The 19,750-nt window shown below is 35.4% G+C and overlaps 1 protein-coding gene across 2 annotated transcripts in view; it reads left to right on the plus strand.

Moving 5' to 3' along the window:
* The first annotated feature begins 2,626 nt into the window (after window positions 1-2,626).
* LOC135684445 (serine/threonine-protein kinase D1) overlaps window positions 2,627-19,750 on the plus strand; it is a 36,101-nt gene continuing 18,977 nt past the window's right edge. Inside the window, exons 1-4 of one of the 2 annotated variants that reach the window (XM_065200021.2) lie at window positions 2,627-2,781; window positions 7,184-7,599; window positions 15,965-16,103; window positions 17,054-17,185. In XM_065200021.2, the coding sequence (XP_065056093.1) occupies window positions 7,396-7,599; window positions 15,965-16,103; window positions 17,054-17,185 (475 nt within the window). In that variant the 5' untranslated portion in view covers window positions 2,627-2,781; window positions 7,184-7,395. Of the gene's footprint in view, window positions 2,782-7,183; window positions 7,600-15,964; window positions 16,104-17,053; window positions 17,186-17,209; window positions 18,817-19,750 lie in introns of those variants that run through there. The other variant, XM_065200029.2, reaches the window with a different exon arrangement.

Below are 19,750 nucleotides of genomic sequence, written 5' to 3' on the forward strand. Positions count from 1 at the left end.
TATACTGTATGCTTGTGTCAAAAACAATTGTAATATACTTTGCTATTTACTGTAGTTAACATAAAGCAAATAATGGCGGAAAATTTTGCAAAAACGGTGTTTCCCCGCATTTGCGATTGTTTGAAGGGCGTGGTCCAAAAATTTCCGGGGACTGCGCCCCAGACCCTCCCACTACTCCGGCCCTGGGTACGCCACTGACTGGATAAACACTTCAACTTAAGAGAAGCTGTTATCAATGTGTGTCCAGTGAAAGATAAAAAAGTAAATGAAATGAAACCTAACCTAGAGTAAAGAGTAATAAAAATGCACCTGATAAAAGTTTACATTAAATGTGTCAACGTATTTCAACTAAAATGTTTCTTTTCGCGAGCTTCTAAAGGGAGCATATTGTACTCTTTTGCACCAGTGAAAGAGACAATTTTTCTGGCATATTTTTATCTTTGGGAAACGTATTATTTTAGAACTGTTTCAATCGAATTGAAAGTATTGTTTGAAAGGGTCAATGATTTTATTGTCTAGGCATGATCTGACAAGGATAAAACCTCGTTTTTTATTGGCATTGGACACAGACTGCAGTGTGATTTTGTCGACCAAGTTTCTATTCACGATGGCTTTAGCTCTATTGTTAGAGAATCCAGCTTGCCTAATTGAGTTCTTGTATTGCAGAGTAGAAGGATGCCGCAGTAAGTGAATGTTGGTAAAATCGTATGTTTGTATATGGCCCACGCTGCTTTCGCATCCAGTTCTCCTCGTAGTTTCGCAAGGAGACTGAGTCGAGATGATGCCTTTTTATGGCGTCGCCACGGGGTGGACTGGGATGTCGCCCAGAAGTCGATTTTCTACGCATCTACGAAATACGTTGAAAAACCTTGGGGGGGGGGGGCTGGTGGGATTTAGGCTGATCAAATCGACTTCGATTTTCCACTGGCAAAAAAGCCGCCGTTACGAAAAATGCTGCTTGAGAAAGTTGCTTGTCAAAAAATTTCAAAATTGATCAAAAATACTAAATAAGGATTTTCCAAGAGTCTGAAGGGCGTGGCCGAGAAAATTTGTTTTCGTCCACCCCAGATTTTTCGAGCTGGTAACGCCACTGCTCCAAAGTACTGGTAGCTACTTGTTTTCGTTATCTCCTTATTGTTTATGCTGACTCTGAAATCTGATGATCCATTTGCTACTTTTTTAGTGGTTCCAAACAGAAGAGTTTCAGTTTTTCCTTTATCAAGATTCAGAATAAGTTCACTCTTTTGGAACCATGCTTTAAACCTACTGAGATCACTGTTGAGTTTCTCAGTAATGTCTGTAGCAGTTCCCCAGAAGCGTACAATACTGTATTGTCTGCATATTTGATTACTTTGATGTAGTGTTTTTGACAATTGTTCTGCGTTTAACAAAATTGAACAGATTCATCAACTAATGCCCAGTGCTACTAAAAATATCATTCAAACTGTTACTTAGTGTTCTTGGAAAAAGTTGATAGTATTTTGTTATAGAAAAATTAGTTTTGAGATAAAAAAGTACACTTAAGCCTCAAACTATCCATCCAGCCACGACAAAAGTTACCTGGTGCTTAAAAAAGAGTGCAATAGAGTACCGAAGTGTGACGTCACCTATTTCTAGAATTTCTCAATTTTGACCACATAATGTATAAGAACGAGATAAAAGACCTTGCAAAGAGCAAAATTAGTTAGATAAGTTGCAAATTGGGCGAGATATGGCCAATGAAGGATTCCAAGTTTGCTAACGGATTACTATCATTCTGGCCTGGTTCATAAAGTTATGAACCAAGACCAAATTACAGAGTAGTATATAAGGAACACCGCAACGCGACGAGAATAAACAACAACAAACACACAAATCAGTGATAGCTAATATTTCGCCCCGGCATCAGAGAAAAAGTAAACGAACTAAAAATTTACAAATTTTAAAGAGGAGATGGTGGTGTCGATGATAGGTTGATGTGAGTTTGTACGGGGCTTTCTCTGGGGCATCAGATTCAAAGGTCCCCATGAAAAGGTTTGTTCCCATTGCTGTACCTTATGTATGGTGGCGTTTCATCGACGATATTTTTATGATTTGGACACACGAACAAGACCAAACAGTCAATTTCATACAGTCTTGCCCTACGACTACGACGTATCTGCTCGGAAGTCGAAACATACAAACTTCGTACAAAACAACTACTACAATACATGACAAAACGGAGTTACAAAAACAAAACAGACACGCAAACAAATACGGAAGGCTTCTAAAAACGCAAACAAATGCGGAAGATTTTTATGACGTCATCACTTCGGTACTCTGTAGTATCAAAGAATCAGCAAAACATTAAAAAGTTTTAAATTTGTAATTATAATCAAATTTGGAAATCATAAAGAGCTCGTTGTTTGAGCGTTTATTGCTTTTGCAATTAGTTCTTCAAAACTTTTGAGAATGCCGTTGAATCATAAATGCTGCTTCCTCTTCCGACTTTTCCTAGCCAGCAAATTGATGAGTTGCTCATTTATTTTCAGCACTGAAAATTGAAAGATCGCCGGGGGATGCTCTTGTTCCTACGGCTAGCCCCCGCATACTCAAGTTCGATCTTTTTGTTTTATTAGATGATCAGAGCAGCTCGAAACTTACTTCCTTCTTCCGTCTGACGTCATTTCTGTCGCATATGTATTTGCGTAGTTTATCAATGTGTAGGCAGCAAATGTTTTGATTGTTATTAATAAAATAGGATGACTGATCATTTACACTACTGAACCATTGCTTGGAAGGAAGATCGAGGTGAAATTCAAGGTATTTTGTTAAAATTATCATTTTCTCGTTTCTGAATAAAAGTCAATACAAAACTATTAAATGGACAAGAGATGTATAATTTGAACAGTTTTTGGCCGTACAGAACTTGAAAATGGCTTTGAAAAAAAAGATTTCACAACACACTTTTCCGCCTAACACTCCTCAGAGTATAAAACGTCATTTCCCATCCTGTTCTTTCAGACACTTATTCTGTGCGGGCTCAGTCAGTTGGTCAAACATATATCATTTGTGTTCCTGAAAGAGAAACTAATCTCTGATTCTGGGTTATGAAAATTTACCCTATTCTTTGACTTTGCTCAAATTTGGTAACCTTTTTCACTTTACCAAAAAAGTTATCTGAAAAAACATATCACTAAATTCCTGCCTTTTTTGTGCTTCCTCTGACTGATTAAAAAAGCAACCCTATTTTCAAGATTCCATGTCCCAGAATACTAGCTTTCAGACAACCCTATCTTGGAGTTTTTCGGAACACGCCGGGCCCTTATTCTGACGTTTTATACTCTGAGGAGTGTCAGACGAAAAAGGTTTCAGTATGTTGTGAAATGTTTTTTCTTTTTTCAAAACCATTTTCAAGGTATATCATTGCTGTAATTTCCTCGTTTTTGGTATATTTCATTTTGGCGTTAAGAAGCTGCCTCCACGATCATTTACCTGGGGGTAAGCTGTATGTTTTTCCAGTTATTAAATACTCCAGTATTTTTACTATTGTAGCAAATACTATTTACAGTATGATTTCGTGCACAAATCTGAACAGTGACGGGAACCTTGTGGGGCAAAGAGTTAGGGTGGGAAAACTCTAGAAGCCGAGCAATTGTAACGATGAAACAAACTGAAATTAGATTAGAGAAAATATTTCTTGTTAATTGTTTATTTCGTGCAGGGGCGAAACTTCACTATTTTCATTAGGGGGGGGGTATGAAGCTTAGATGCCCAACGAAAAGGCGTGGCATGCTTGATGAAAGGGCGTGTCATACATGAACTTCATTTTTAGAGCACATCGCCTCAAGGGCTGAAATCATCGGGAAGCCCGAGAGAGGGTCTTTAGACTCAGGCTGTTTGTTTAAATTCAAGAAATATGCCTCTAGTTTTTCTGGTGTTGGCTATAAACATCTTCACTTTCTAAATCACATAGCTATTAAGTAAGCAATTCAAAAAAGGGGATTGAAGTAGGGTCTCAATTTTATCAAAGTGGAACACCAAAACACAGTTAGGAAATTTCGGAATTTAGAAACAGCTACGCAGATTAGATTGATTAAACAAAAAAGAGTTCAGTTGCATTTTCTGAGTTTCATTTTCAATTTTCGAGTGCTCCGGAAGCAATTTCAACATTTTTAGACACCCATGCACAAAGTACATATCTCTAAATTCACCATAACAAAATACCTCAAGCAAAGGAAAGTTTTTTATTGGAGGTATTTTACAGGTACACCTAACATTAAAGCTCAATTTTTGTGTTTTCGTAATCATAGATAATGTTCAGAAATAGAATAAACTCGAAAGTTTTTTGCAATTCATATCTTAACTACAATTTCTTGATAAATTTTATATTATTTTCCGCTTGAACTGATTAAAACTTTCTGTTACTTGTTACGGTTATTCGAATTTTTTTAGTTAAAATACTTTGGCGTCTGTATGACCATTTTCTAGCGAAGGGTGCAATTCTTTCGAACTGTAAGTGTAACTCCTTATGAATGTATGATGAAAGTTTCCTACATTTGGAAAAGAAAGTATTGATTGATTTTTCTCAACAACGTATTCCGAGGTGGTATATCCTTCATGCTTTGATTTATGATGCTTCTAAAACTGTCAGTGTTCCATGGGCTCCGAGGCAGAATGGAAAGGGGGGGCGGGGGCTTGTCAAGGGAAAATTTAGAAATCACAACAAAGGATTTTGAAAAAAGCTCTCTTGTTTTGCAAAAAGTAGGGGGGAGGGATATGCACAGTGTTCATTTCCTTCTCGCATCAAACACACTTTACTTTCCGTCTATACTTTCGCTGTCGATCAATACTTCAGACTTCATCTCGAGGCGAAGATAAACATATGGGTGTCGAGCTCGAGACGAAAGCGCTGATCGGTGGACAAAAAACATAAATGTATATATGTTGCTGTTCCTAGCCTCGATTCTGTTTTGTTTTCCAAACTGGGAGGAGATTGAAAAAAAGATGGGGGAAAAGACCATGAATTAAAAAACCAAGCTAGGGCACAAAGTAGCAATAAAAGTGTGACATTCCAGATTTGCCGGACAAATACACTGGCAGCCATAAATTTTCCCGACAAAATCTGCTTTTTTGAAGTGCAGCACCCCCCCCATACCCCCCAGTAGTTTCGCCCCTGATTTCATGTAGCAAGCATTCGGTTCGGACTATCGAAGTCTCTTCAATAAATCACTTCGAAAACACGATGTTTCACCAAAGGAAATTTTTGTTTTGACATCATCTGACTTTTATAAGCTTTCTTTACATTTTCATATTGCTACTCTTATGATCAAAATTCCCATTCAATTTCAAGGGATGACGATTTTGTTGATTTCAATTTATTTTTGGAAAGGAAAAATCACAGTATCAAATGTCACCAGGACCGTATTGATTCCAACCAGCAATCCCTTTTGTTCCTGTTATTTTCAGTTAATGGCACACCCCCTCTCAATAGTTCTATCCATCCAATGTCACTTTTTATCGCCCACATCAACCAAGGGGCGATTCACTCATTAATGGAAATGAAGGGGTTTTATGGGGGTAACAGCTCCTTGACTTGACTCAGAAAATTCATCGAAAAAATTGATATTTTGACTCTGGAAGTCGAAAAGGAAGAGGTCATTCTCACAACTGTCCTTGTTATACACCAATTCGACTTACGGCCTCGTTTTTGAAATTTCCTCAAATCTAATTATACGTCTAATAATCTAATAATTTTAGGCCAGATACAATTTTTCAATTGTGCTTATATTTGACGTTTTACGGAGAAATGAAGTTTGAAAACTTGTAAGGGATTTGAAACACCGCTAAAATCATTCCGGGTGAAACTTTAACCCCCTAGTCGCCAATCACGATCAGATCTCTTAGAAAATTTTTTATCTTTTTGTCGTCATAAAATCAATATCGTGAGTAATACCATGATGAAAACTTCCAAGTAGACTAAAATCATTTCTTTTTATCCGAATCTGAAGTCAAAAATTTTGTACAAAAGAATTTGAAGAATGTTTTACAATGTGAATCGAATTTGGTGTATTGGGAAGCTCAAAATCCGTCACTGGGAGAGAGTGGGTGGGTGAGATGAGTCACAGCATTACCGGCTCGAATTCCTGGTTGCATTCAGCGAAGGAAATTATTTCACTCTAATCAAAACTTTTCCCTTCCTGTTGCGAATTCGTTGACAAGCGAAATCGGCTGCCAGCCATTATTTTTCCAAAATGTAAAAAAGTGTCTTTTCTTTCGGGAAAAGTGCCCTTTCTCAGGATTGAAGGCCATTTTTCAACAAAAAGGCAATTTTTATTTCTATATCGCTTTAGTTTCTTTCACGGTCATGGTGGATTCCTCTTATTTCTGAGTCAACGTACCAATTCCCGAACCACCTCAAAGGTGCAATATATTGTTGGCTGCTCACCAAACTTTTTTCTCCTCCTTGGTGCACCTGTAGCTCTGTTGAAGAGTTGACAAGGCTAAATCTTACATCTAATATTATTTTACTTCTAGTCATTTATTCTTAGTGTCTTAAACCTCCATTTCGTGAAGTTTGAACTTCTTTTTGAAAATTAGCTTCTGGAATTTTGTTGCAGAATTGAATTGCATATACCTTATTCACACTATAATAAATTGACATATAATAAGAAATTAACGTCTATGAAATGAATTAAAACTGAATGCCATAAATTTGCGTTAACTAAAACCATCAAACTTGCTTGCAGCATTTTTAAAACCAGGTTGGTTTGAGCCCTAGCGGGGCTCTAGCCAGGGCATATTTTTTGTTCATGAATATTGTTTATAAGATTATTCCGGCTCAATATGAACAATGTCCACCCCAGGCCATCCCACTGGTGGTTGGTTTAGTGCTGATGCTAATTTCTTCGTTCTTATGTTTAGCTTTATGTTTTCTAAGGCCCCCTTTCTAGATATATTCGTTGCATTTCCCTTTTCCACCTCCTTCTTACACCGCACACGCTAATTTTGATACACACGACATGTATTCCTATATGCAGTTTTGTGACGCCCCCGCGGGACATTGAGCTTCGCGGGTAAACAATAGGATAATTTTATTAGACAATTGTTTACTCGCGTTTTATTAAGAGGCGATGATTTGATTTGCGAGGCCACTTCAGCATGGTTGAGTAAGACGGGTGTAACGAAACTCAAATTACGGATATACATAATCCTTCTCCGATAGTGCCAAAATAAGGAGACCGAACTGAGGAATTTGACTGTCAGGGGAAAAGATTGCTAGAATTGACTGTCTAGCTGTGGAGAGGCACTAATGCAGCATTCGTAACTGCAAGAAGAGGACATAGTTGAACCGAAACAATTAGCCATTCGTTCGGTGGCCACCGAGGATATTGATGGTTTTCAGCTGCTTTTGGTACTGTAAAGCGCTTCTGGACGATGAATCACAAAAAGCAGAGCTCAGTATCCGAGGTTCCTCCTTCCCCTACCTGCAATGAAAGCCCCAGCCTAATTTTGCAGGAGCCCCAAGGTAGAGAGCTGGTGGTTATGTTTCAATGTGGCTTGGAAAAGGAGGCGTTCGTATTTGAAGCCAAAGATCTCACAGCTGTCAAAGAGCAAGCTTGCATCTTTTTGGAAACAAAGGTGAGAATGATCTTTATATCCTATAAGCCAAATAAACTGACATGTATTTATTTACTGTAATTCATGTGACGGCAATGATGTATATATGCTCAAACGGGGAAATTGGATTGTTTTTGTAAGCAATGGTATGCTTTCAGAAGATAGTATTTGTTGGGCGTTAAATACAGCTTTAAGTTTTTCTAAAATTTGGCTGTGGAAGCTTTGTGCCAGCGAATTCTAGGATGGAATAGGATATTATGTTAATTCTTTCCATCAATCAAGGTCGCTGTTAAATTTTTTTGCTACTGATGAATGTTGCTGTAACATTCCCATTTCCTAGCATATTGCAATAAGGTATCTTCTTATTTTTGTTCGTTGGCTGAACTGGGAAACCACTTTGGTGATTCTGTAAAGATTTAAATGTATTTATCATCTTTAATAAATGTGCACGTTTGTAATGAAACAAGATAAAGGATGAGGCACCCCGGCGCACTGTCTACGCCCCATGCTGTGTCCTGTTCATGTTTATGCAATGCTCAATGATTTCTCGAGATTAACAAGCTGATCTCTCCTGCCCCCTTGATTAATTACCTGGCCACCTTGAAGATTGATAGGTATAATTTGGCTGTTATTGACATGTATCAAGCAGTTAATTGATTCCTGCTTAGACATTTGCACACAACTATATTATATGCATGCCTACATTTGGCAGTTTAGAGAAAATAAGATATTTTTAAGGGGAATTTTAGTTTCTCTATAAAATAGTTGTCCAAGTGCAAAGCAAATCACCTTCGTCTCTTCATCAAGTGCTCTGTGGCATCAAAAGTTTTTTACAAAGTTTTGCAAGTGTTCCAGTTGAGTTGTGTTTTAAGTTTGGTTTGGTTGGATTTGATTTTCATCATTAGTTGATCATAAAATCAAATTGAACTCATAATCAGTTGATGCCAAAGTTTGTGTACATAGAGCTTTGCAACATTGTATATCACTGGCTATAAATTGATAAATTGAATTAGCATATCTTACAAGATTTCAGGTTAAGTAATCTACATGTTGTTTGTTTCAACAATTTCTTCTAGGATTACCTCTTAAGAAGAAAACCAATGTTGAACATGCATTTTAGGCAGTGGTAAACAGGAATATGTCTACTTAAAGTTAAAAAAGTTAAAAAGGAATAAATTAAAAAGTCTTTTAAGGCAAAACTGAAAAAGGGATCCATAAATGTTAAACACTATTTTCCAATACTAAGAATGCATCAAAGTTCAAGGCAATAATTCACATTGTCAATATATCAAAATAAAATATTCACTATATTTTGAAAATGTTATTTTGAAAAATTCTATACTTGTATGTTCTTAGGTTAAACAACTATTTCTTATATATCAAAAATTTCATCATGTTTATATGATTTATGTTTGCTTCCTTAAATTGAAATAGTATTGAGTTGTATATTTATTGGTGGTTAACGGTATTCTTTATAACTGTATTCTCTAGGAAGTTTTCAGTTTCAAGTTAAAGTTGGTAAAATTTGCTCACAGCAAAAAACCTTAATTTGATGATGAATTGTGAACTGAATGGTTAATATGAAGACAGAGTTTGCCAATCAGATCATTAAATGATGTCACAATGGACACCAAAACCTGTATGAGCAATGTAGCACCATTTATCCCAATTGAATGCTTTTACATCTATTCCCTTTAATTTAAATAATCAGAATCAACTGTTGTCCTGAGAAGAGTTATAAAAATATAAGCCATGGTTTAACACATTATACTCAGTAAATATGGCTACATTCATACTTTAATACATCCAACAACAAAAATTGCATGAAAAGACCTCTTAAAATTATGAGATGAAAAAACATATTTGTCAATATTGAAGCTCTAACAATCTTAGGTATCAGCATCTAAAAATATTGATTTTAACAAATCATGCAACCAATAACTAAAGTTTTATAAAATTGGAAATACTTCTGTTTAGGTGACCGGTTCCATTTCCACAAATCATCATCATTATAACATTGAATTCAAATTTTTTTTTCTTAACATTCCAATCACTTGTTGATTTTTTTAAAGAACTTAATTCTCTGCTTAATGTCATCTTTTTGAATTATATTAAATGAGTCTATGCTTCATAACTTGTGTTGCAAAACCAAATATTCTTTCACAATTAAACCCAATTGATCTTATGTAGCTACCTCATCACAGTTTTTTAAATTTCTTTTTCTTGGAAATGAAGTTTGCTCTTTTCTGTTTGACTCAAAATGCTGATCCCTAAAGAACTGAATGTTTTATAAATGCAGAAAGCGAAGCACAGAGTATGGCTCATTATAACCTTGCTTGGACCTAGTTGGTGTCACACCAATCAAATAGTCCACCTCTGATACTAAAGCAGGGTGTACCACAGGACCAAACAAAATAGTTACATCTTGTACACAAAACAAAAACTAAATGATTGAATCTTAATTGTTGAGCCTTCCTTTATAAATAATAAAGAGAATAAATCAAATCGAAAATGCAATAATGTGTTTACTCAACAATGTTTAGCAAAAGTGAGGGGGTTTACTTACCTAGCTCCAACCTTTATAGATAGGGTTAAATAAAGTGTTTCTTAATGTGTTGGGTGGATGCATGTTTTCCAACTTTTGGATCCTAATTGCTTGAAAGCTATTTTGTTCTACCTTTTTTTCTACATTTATATTGTTCTTTAACCCCGGAAGGCTAGAAACTCCAGCTGAATGTGAGAGACTTGACAACAATATATGTGCTTTTTTGTTTCTAATTATTTTCTAAGCTACATTCTTCGCTGTTTTTAATCAGTAGCTGCACGCTTAAATAAAAAATGGATACCCAAATGTTGATTAAGTAGAAGGTAATATAATCTTAGGGCTGGAAAAGGTTTCAGTTGACAGCAGACTGATAAGGTGGATAGAATTTGCAAAATGGCAATGTTTTTTAATCCCATTCTTAGCCCTAATGTTAACATTGTTGTGTAAGTTATATTGCAAAATAGTACCATATTAGCTATGAAGTAGAGATATCACACCAAAATGATTTACAAAATTCAAGTACAGTCAAAATAAATTATTTTGTGGCAAGTCATGAAAAGTATAGGTAAATTTGGTGTTTAATCATTAAATGTTTAGGGGGGGGGGGGTGCTGAGTTTGAAATTTCTGGTCCTAACTTGCTTACACAGAAAAGTAAATGATATTTTAAGTTTTTTGCCCAAACTTTGTTGAAAACTATTCAACTATCTGAAAGCTATTCTTATATTGATAGTTTAGGCTAGGGGTCAAGGTATAAGAAAACATTAAAAATTGGGGGTCAAATTTACGTTCGATTTATTTTTGCTCAAAAGCTATGGGTAAGGGGATTTTCCAGAGATTCTGATATGATCGTAAATCTGCAAAAATGCACCAAGAGCTTGTGCTTTTTAATAAATCAGGTTCACTACTAAAAATTTGAATTTTTTTAGCCTGGGCTCCAAAGCCACAACTACTTTCAGCTACTTCTGACTACAGGCTTGTTTTTAGACACCAAAGAAACAAACTGTAACATAATTTTCAACTCGAAAACTGAATAAACATCCAGTTATTAGAAAATGGCCCATTTTTGATAATAACTCAACTGCTCCGCTTTGCTTGTGATTTATTATAGATAATGAACAAGATTTTTTTCCCGGAAACAACAACAGTCAGTTGTGAAGAACTTTGTCAAAAAAGGACCAGGGGAGCACAAAAAATGGATGCTACCAAGGAAATAATTTCGGTTTTTAGGCTACCATTTTAGGGTTACTGTCAAAAAATACTACTATTTGAGGGTAATTTTTTAAAGTTTCAGCGTTGACCCTCTTTGACCCTGACTGAACCCTCCTGTTAAGCGATAATGGGAGTACCCCCCCCCAGGCTGATACACCCCTGGGGGATTTAACGCTGTCAAAGTATGCTTTGCTAGGATGGCCTGATATTGCATTTATAATAAAGACCCAGTGAAGCATGCAGTCTTTTCATCCAGCTCAAAGCAAATGCAGTGTAATATTTGTCTTACGTCCTGTCCTTATTTGCCTAGAAATTTCAATTATGGGATTCTTATCTCTGTTGCTGCTGCCTTTAAAATAAACATAAATAACCAGAATGCAATTAACCAGTTAGGCATGCTTATTGTAAGAACTTATTGTGCTGAACTGTTTTTCTTTTCAATCAAATGTTAATCTCATTAAAAGAGGGAAATGCTCAATAGTGTTATCTTGATCCTGTCAGGAGAAAACAAAGGGACTGCTCTTGATAAAAGGGATTTTTCTGAATTTTAACATGCTTTCTAAATTTTCACCATTACAAAATAGAATGTTATTGTTTTATCTTGAATTACATTTGATAACAGTTTATTGTAGGTTTGATTTTGAATCGTAGCCTGAATAGGTTTATTTTTTTGTAAACTCGTTGTTTTTTCAACTGAGTCAGTAAAATAAAGGTTCTTCAGTCATCGAACACAAAGTAAAATTGCATGTGAAATTTGAGGGCCAAGAATGCAAGGTTTGTGTGACTGTGACTGTGGTATATGATGTTTGTATTACTTTATTATTATGTGAAGCTTTTGCTGTTTAAATTAAAAAATAATAATCTTTGATAAAAAGACAGATACACTGCATGTATCGACCAGTTGCCTTGATAATTTGTTTATTAAGTCAAAACTTCGCATGATTTTTATAGTTTTCCCGTTGTTCAGTAGAGTCTTGTCGCCATGAGTTGGTGCACTAGTTCAACCTTGATTTTGTACCCTCTCGTTTTAAAGTTTGAAGAAGAAGCAATAAAAGTCGAGGTTTGCCAAAAATTAACGCAAAAACGATTTGCTGACACCATTTCAACATTTATGCAGTTTCTAGCGTTGTTTGGTTCACATGCGAAAATTTTTGCAAATATTTTGAAGTTTGTTTGCAGAATTTGAAAAATGAGTTCCGTCATTTTTAGACTGTCTTTTCCGGCAGGGTAAAATATTGTTTTATTTGTTGCCTTCTGTTTTTGATATAAATACAACTGCAATACTTCTGCAGTTCCGTTAAACGTTGAACATTAAAAATTCGAGAAAAAACTTGTAAGTTGTTCAATATCTCTTGAAACAAATGATTTTTTCAGACCGCTTTTTATTTTCCACACGTCGCCATAGTGGTGCACTTCCTGAAATCCACCCAGGGTTGCCTGTAAAGCCATAAGCGTACGGGAAGAAATAATCGAGGGGGCTGCCTTACAAAAGTTCTATTGTTTACCAAAAATCTTGCTGGACTAAGGAAAGATTATTATCTGATTGGGACTAATTTTCAAAAAAATCCAAACGTTTGGGGGCTACAGCACCCTCCCCAGCCCAATAGCTTTATATCTCCTCTAAACATCCCCTTTTACAGGATTTAAAGTATCAGATGAACATAATTATATATAATTATCTTACAAAATAGTTGGCTGTTCTATGTTGTTACTTAAAAAGATGCAAATTAAACAAATTCTTACACCCATAGTCTTTGTAGTGGTGCTAGCGCACTTTATTTTGGCGCGTGCAGCAGTATGGCGACGAGCCTACGTTTCTTTCGCACAGTGTTCTACTTGTTAATGTTGGTTGTACGGAAAGCAAATTAAATAAATTTAAGAATACCTTGTTTTCAAACAAGATAACACGTATTTGCTAATGGCGACTCATGCACCAACTCATCGCAACAGGACTCTAGTTCTAATGATCAAAATTGAATCAAACAATGAAGTAAGCGTCGAATAATACTAACATTTTTAATGTGCACCCTCTGTTTTCTATACGAAACTTGCTGTTAATCTATGAATAATCAGATGAGTTATGGACTTTCGCGAAAGTTGATAACGCTAAGCATAAATATTAAATATTGAAATTTTGAAAAAATGCAGAATTCCGAAATTCTTGCTTTTCCATGAATGCAATATGTATAATGAGGTTTTTTAGCACATTAAAAAACTGGAAAAGCCAATGCCGGTCCCTGTTTCCTTATAAAAATACATGTTATTTGAGTCGCAGATGAGTGATTCATTTCGCCAAGGTTGCGGGATACCAAGCATCAAGCAACGTGGTGTCACAGCCACAAATACCTTCGAAACTTTTAAAATTATAGCGAACTTGAAACATTGCACACTTGAGTTTAATCATATTCAAACACTGAAATTCGTACTGGAAATATTCGATGCATAGTTGATACAAAGCTGAGTTAGATTTCTGAGTAGATAAAGTTTAAACATGGTTTAAATTATTGCAGTTCATTCTGAGAAAAGATGACAGGTCATAACCACTAATTTTTTATAAGTTTCAGAATTCCTATACCGTAAATCCTCGAATTTGCCCCCTCTCGAAAAAGCCCCCTCCTCTCGAATAAGCCCCCACTGCTACCGTAAATTCTCAAATACGACCCCTCAATTTGACGGTTTTTGCCAGCTGAGGTTGCCTATGGCGTTTTATTGAATTACCACGACAAATTCGTACTTTTGGTAGTAATTAATTAAATGCTCATAAAGAAATTCCTACTAAAATTAACAAAGTCTTTTAATAATGTCTTCTTATTGTCTAAAATAATTTTTTAAGCCCCCCCCCCCACTCGTATAAGCCCCCCTCAAATAAGTCCCCGTCCAAAAATATCAAAAAGAAATAAGCCCGAGGATTTACGGTAGTTTCGTTTACGGTAGTTTCGTTTTGCTTTTGTTTATCGAAATAGAAGCGGGCTAATTCGAGGATTTACGGTAGTTTCATTTTGCTTTTGTTTATCGAAATAGCAGCGGGCTAATTCGAGGATTAACGGTAGTTTCGTTTTGCTTTTGTTTATCGAAATAGAAGCGGAAGGCTTTTGCATTGTAATAACGTATATGCACAAATTTCCGAATTTATGAAAGTACGTCTTCTACTCGGGGGAGATAGCCCGGATGCCCACCCGCTCTAAAGATATAATGTTTGTCTCATTTTTCTGTCCACCGGTTTCACAAGTGTGGGTTGGAGTATTTTTGAAAACGGATGCAGCATGTGATATGATATGTTCCTTTTCTCTGTGTAAACATTTGGTAAACACACTTGGTGACAATGGCTAAGCCCTGCGACGTAGCTAGTGGGGGATGTGACACCCCCTCCCCCAATTCTTCATGAGTTTGTCGGTAAATTTTCAGTTGGTGCAAAAATTCCCTGGTTTGTCGGTTGAAATCGTCTATCAGTATGTGAAATAGCGCCTAAAATTCCTCTTATCTATTTCTTCGTCGGTAAATTTTGCTATTCATGACCCTCCACCCCCTAGTCTGGAAGGTCAAGCAACGCCATTGGCCTAAGCCCAATAATTTCATGTTTAAGCCTAGCGCACACAGCAGATTTGTGTTCCAAAAGACGACGATTTTTGTCTTTTACGACAGAAATCTGTAATGTGTGGGTTCAAAATCGAGAGATTTTCGACATCAAAGATGATTGGTATTCGAAGTCGCGGAGTCGAAAGACAGGCCTTCCATCCTAAAAACTAATTAAAAGTTTGTTTCCTTCATATGACTCTATTTTGAGCTTATTTTGGCAAAAGGATAGCGCATCCTTCACTGGAAGTCGTAGCAAAGAAGGAGGAAATCCGAAAACAGTCGTGCTGTGTGCCGGCAGAAACTTCATTCGAGAAAGACAAAAACTTCGTCTTTGGTGACAAAAATCTGCTGTGTGCGCTAGGCTTTTGCTTGTACCACTGGAAGGGTGTATTTCCCCGATGGATTCAAATTTGCATTTCCGATGCCAGCTCTACAGAACTTATATATAATTTATGAATACTTTCAACGTCAAGAACTACAGATTGTCAAGGCTTCACTCTTTACGCAGCTATTATTCGGTCTTGTAACTACTAGCGTGCTTTTTATTGTTGAAGCACCTGCTTTTTTGTACTTTTGTGGCAACTAAAGTAGTTTTCACAGTTTTGATTTGGTTGCTCGTGCCTGCTATGAAAATCAAATCATGTTGTGAATGTATAATATTCGACCAAATTTCGTAGAGTACCTAATTCTACTTCTAAGAAAAGTAAATTCACAATTAGGAAAGGTAGGTTCATCGATTTTCCCTTGGCAAATTTTTTGTTGATTTTTTAATGTGCCTCGCTATCTTCGGCTTTTATTTTTTCTTATATGTTCTGGTTAAGCAAACCAGAAATTTATATTAGTCAAGTTTCCCAGTAAAATATTTTCTTGAAATATTGGTGAAGAATAGAAGATTAATGAAATCCAACCTAGCGGCTCAAGTATGCGACAACCTGTAAATTCATCAGGTGTAGACACCTGTAAAATTGTCCTATTTATTTTATTGTTTTGTTGGTAATCTCGTATTAATCTCGTATCTGAATCTCTTAAAATGTCGTACATAATTCTCTTGCCAGTTTCCACAGCATGGTCATTATGGACTTGCCGAATCTATCTTGCTTTTCAAACACAACTATGGCTCATTCAACTTGCTTGAGCTCATCTCCGGCATGGAAGACATTACCGGTGGCGATGTCATCGAGATAGTTATGAAATGTAAGTTGGCAAGTCTCGTATTGTTTTGAAACACTTTCATGTTTTTCCTACGTAAGCATCCATATTGTTTGTCGTAATATGTTGTACTCTGTAAAGAAAACATTGTTATTTCAAAGCAAGATAATTCCCTAGCAAGTAAACAACAACATCAATATTTGGGAATGTAATACTAACCTTGCTACAATGTCGTTATTTATTTACTTGAAGAAACGTCATAACTAGTCGATGTTTTCGATTTATTTGCCAGTTTTCTTGTTAGAAGCTTCTCATATTTGCTATTCGAGATAGTGGATAGGAGAGATTTAACATTTTCTTTATTACATAATCATCAAATTATTATATTATATTATACTATATTATACTATATTATATTATATTATATTATATTATATTATATTATATTATATTATATTATATTATATTATATTATATTATATTATATTATATTATATTATATTATATTATATTATATTATATTATATTATATTATATTATATTATATTATATTATATATATTATATTATATTTTATTATATTTTATTATATTATATATTATGTTACATTTTGTTACTTTTATTCTTTTTGTTCTATCATTTATTTCAATATTACGTTGCATTATATTTTCATAATATTTAGCATTTTTCCCCTTTATGGAGAAATAGGACTTTTTCGATGTGATTAATTTGCTGATATCACAATGCTTACCGCTACAATGTTTCTGGAAAGTAATAATTCCTTGGCAATTTGGTTTCTTCTTTGTAATGATATTGATTAGCTTTTTTCTTTCTTTAACTAATTGATATAAACTAGACTGGACGAGCAGAATCTGTTGTCTCGAAATTTTGGCGCATTTCCTTTGTTAAATTTTCTAATTTGGCCATTATTTATATTCTTTTTAACTGAATTGGTATAAGATTATGTGTAATATTAATACAATGATCATTTTATAGCTGCAAGATACCCCGATGACAATGCGATTCGACCACATATGCTCAACGTCCATTCGTACAAAAGCCCCACCTTTTGCGATTTTTGTGGTGTCATGCTTTTCGGGCTGGTACGTCAAGGTCTCAAATGCGAAGGTAGGTATATTTCCTTCAATGTGTTTTATTTATTTTAAAGAATAAAGCCTGCAATCGTTGTTTTAAAGTGCAACCAATCACCAGTAGATAGATGTCTGTGGCATGTAGGTTATTGCAGAACTTTGGTGTTACGAGCTCCGCTAGAGTCCAAAAATTTCAGCAAAAACAAGCATTTATTCTCCCAAAGCAGAAGCCGTTTTGCAGCAGATTTGTCATTGCATATAATGTCACGAAAGAAAAATATTAAAATCGTAAATTTTCAGTCTGTAAGAAAATTTGATATTGTCTTACAAATGGCGGGTGTCCACAGAAAACGTGACACTGAGCAATTTTGGCACCAAAACCCATCCTTGTTGTACCTAAATGGCAAACAGCAAGTCTCGATCTTTCACGCCCAATTATACATCTCAGTGTGGTCAAGCCTCTTTCATTTAAATTCCGCCTTAAGAGGATTTTAAGATCATTTCAACGTTCCGCTTAAATTATTAAGTTTTGAAAAAGGTCAAAGGTAGAGGAGGTCATGAAGTTGAAAACGTCGTTAAAACAGGCTTTCATGCTAAGAATATCCCCGTGGAAAAGGTGGGTCCATATTTCGATTTAACATACTTTGGCGGAGGAATAAAAAAGCGCATAATTTGTAACGTCAAATATTGCGAAAATTTGAACATGAAAATAATCTGGGGATTGAAGCTCAAGTCTGCTAGAATTTGGTTTAAATATTTTTAAAAAGCTTTCAACTGAACTGAAATCTTGCAATGGATTGCCAACATTCCAAAAATTGCCAAAAATGTAAACAAAGTTGCCATATGAGAAAGATAGAGATGATTTAGAACAAAACTAAACGAGTTATTTTAAAACCTGATATTAAGAATGGAAAGAATTACAAAAAAATTTAAAAAACATGATTAAAATATTTCTTGCTACCGTATTCAACAATCTTTTGGCTTCTTTGACAATCAAAATTGTCAGTGAACGCGGAGTGATTGTAAGTATTTTGGGTTGCTCAAAAATTTACTTTTTTTAGGAGTAAAAATAATATAATTGATCTTAATCTTTGTGATAATGTGTGCACAAGAATAGTCTTGTTCACTGGATTCCAGTGCATGTCGACTGAAGGTCTCATACCTTCCCAGCATTCACTGTTAAATTGATGCCTTAGCTGGATTTGCTATAAATATCTTATCACGTGTGGCGCCACTTATAGCATCATTGTTGCTGATTGTACGAGCAGGACAATAGATGATCGCAAGTGATGTGTAAGTGGATTAAACAAAGGCAAATGTTTCAAGTATGACTTGATGTAATGGGAGAAGAATATATGAAAGAGATCTTAATTAGGATTTTTGCAAGGTGCTATGAGCCATGACTCATCTGCAACTCAGGACACAATTGAATTGGATTTGTAAAGCGTTCTTGTTATGTAAATACAAGAAAAGACCTGCGTAGAAAATTCCAGCTTTTCATAAACCGAAGGTTTGCGTGATGGCTATGGATTGTGTTGAGTATGACGTAAACAATTGTCGCCTTCTTGAACCGTGGGTATAAGCCCAATTCTTGGAAAGGTCTTTGCACGGGTTAAGGAAAGGGAGAGATTCGGAAACGCTCGATTCTTGGAGAAATGAGGTTTTCAGGTAAACATGTTTTAGAGAAAATTGTCAATGAAAATGATGGTTAATTTAAGGTGCATCGTATGATATTTTATAGTCTTTCGTTTTTACCGTAACAATTCTTGCTGCAATTTTTTTGGCATTGGGTAAGCCGTTTTTGAAAACCACGTCCCCGCACCGTGAATTTTATAGAACAATCATTTTTGTAAATTACAATTTTTGGCGAATGCTAACATTTATCATAACCAGTAGCAAGTGCGCTAGTTATTAGGATATGCTTGAGTCAAAATTGTCACCCTATTTGTATTTTAAAGTTTACAACTGATGAAAAGAGAAACGAGGGTATTTTAAATATTTTAATTACTTACGTTGTAATGATACAGAAGTTTCTTTCTCAGCGGACTTTGATGGATTAAGGCCAAAAGGAACTAAAGAATAAGATTAAAAGTCAAACTTCCGGACTTCTGCAAATTGAAACTTTGAAAATAATATTGTAACTAGAAGGTCTTCGACTGTCACATTGTAGAATTGTTCTTTATGAAATGAAATGAAAAGAAAAGAGACAAAGGGTATTTAAAAAGAACCAGTTTTCTTTGTTGTGTTTCCCATTGACTATTTCCCCTATTATTCCAGTTTTAAGATCTTTCGACTAACATTTCGCCTACATGATATGCCAGCTGTGAAATGAAGATTATTTAATGAAGAAACGAAGAAGCTCCATGCAGCTGTTCAAAACAAATCATTTTTTGTTAATTCGGAATTTTTTTTTGAAAGTCGATTATCTTCGAAATTTTTAAAATGACTTATTGTTTCATCAATGAATTAGCAACAGAATTTTATTCCGTTTGTCTGCTGAGTTCCTATACAAGCAATCGCCTTGTCCCAACATAAGTAAACCGTATGTTGCCGAAGAACAATCTTGGTAGGTAGGTATACGTGGTGCACCCTTACAGGTGTG

The sequence above is a fragment of the Rhopilema esculentum genome, chromosome 10 (assembly GCF_057945365.1).
Source record: "Rhopilema esculentum isolate cy_ngs chromosome 10, ASM5794536v1, whole genome shotgun sequence".
NCBI lineage: Eukaryota > Metazoa > Cnidaria > Scyphozoa > Rhizostomeae > Rhizostomatidae > Rhopilema > Rhopilema esculentum.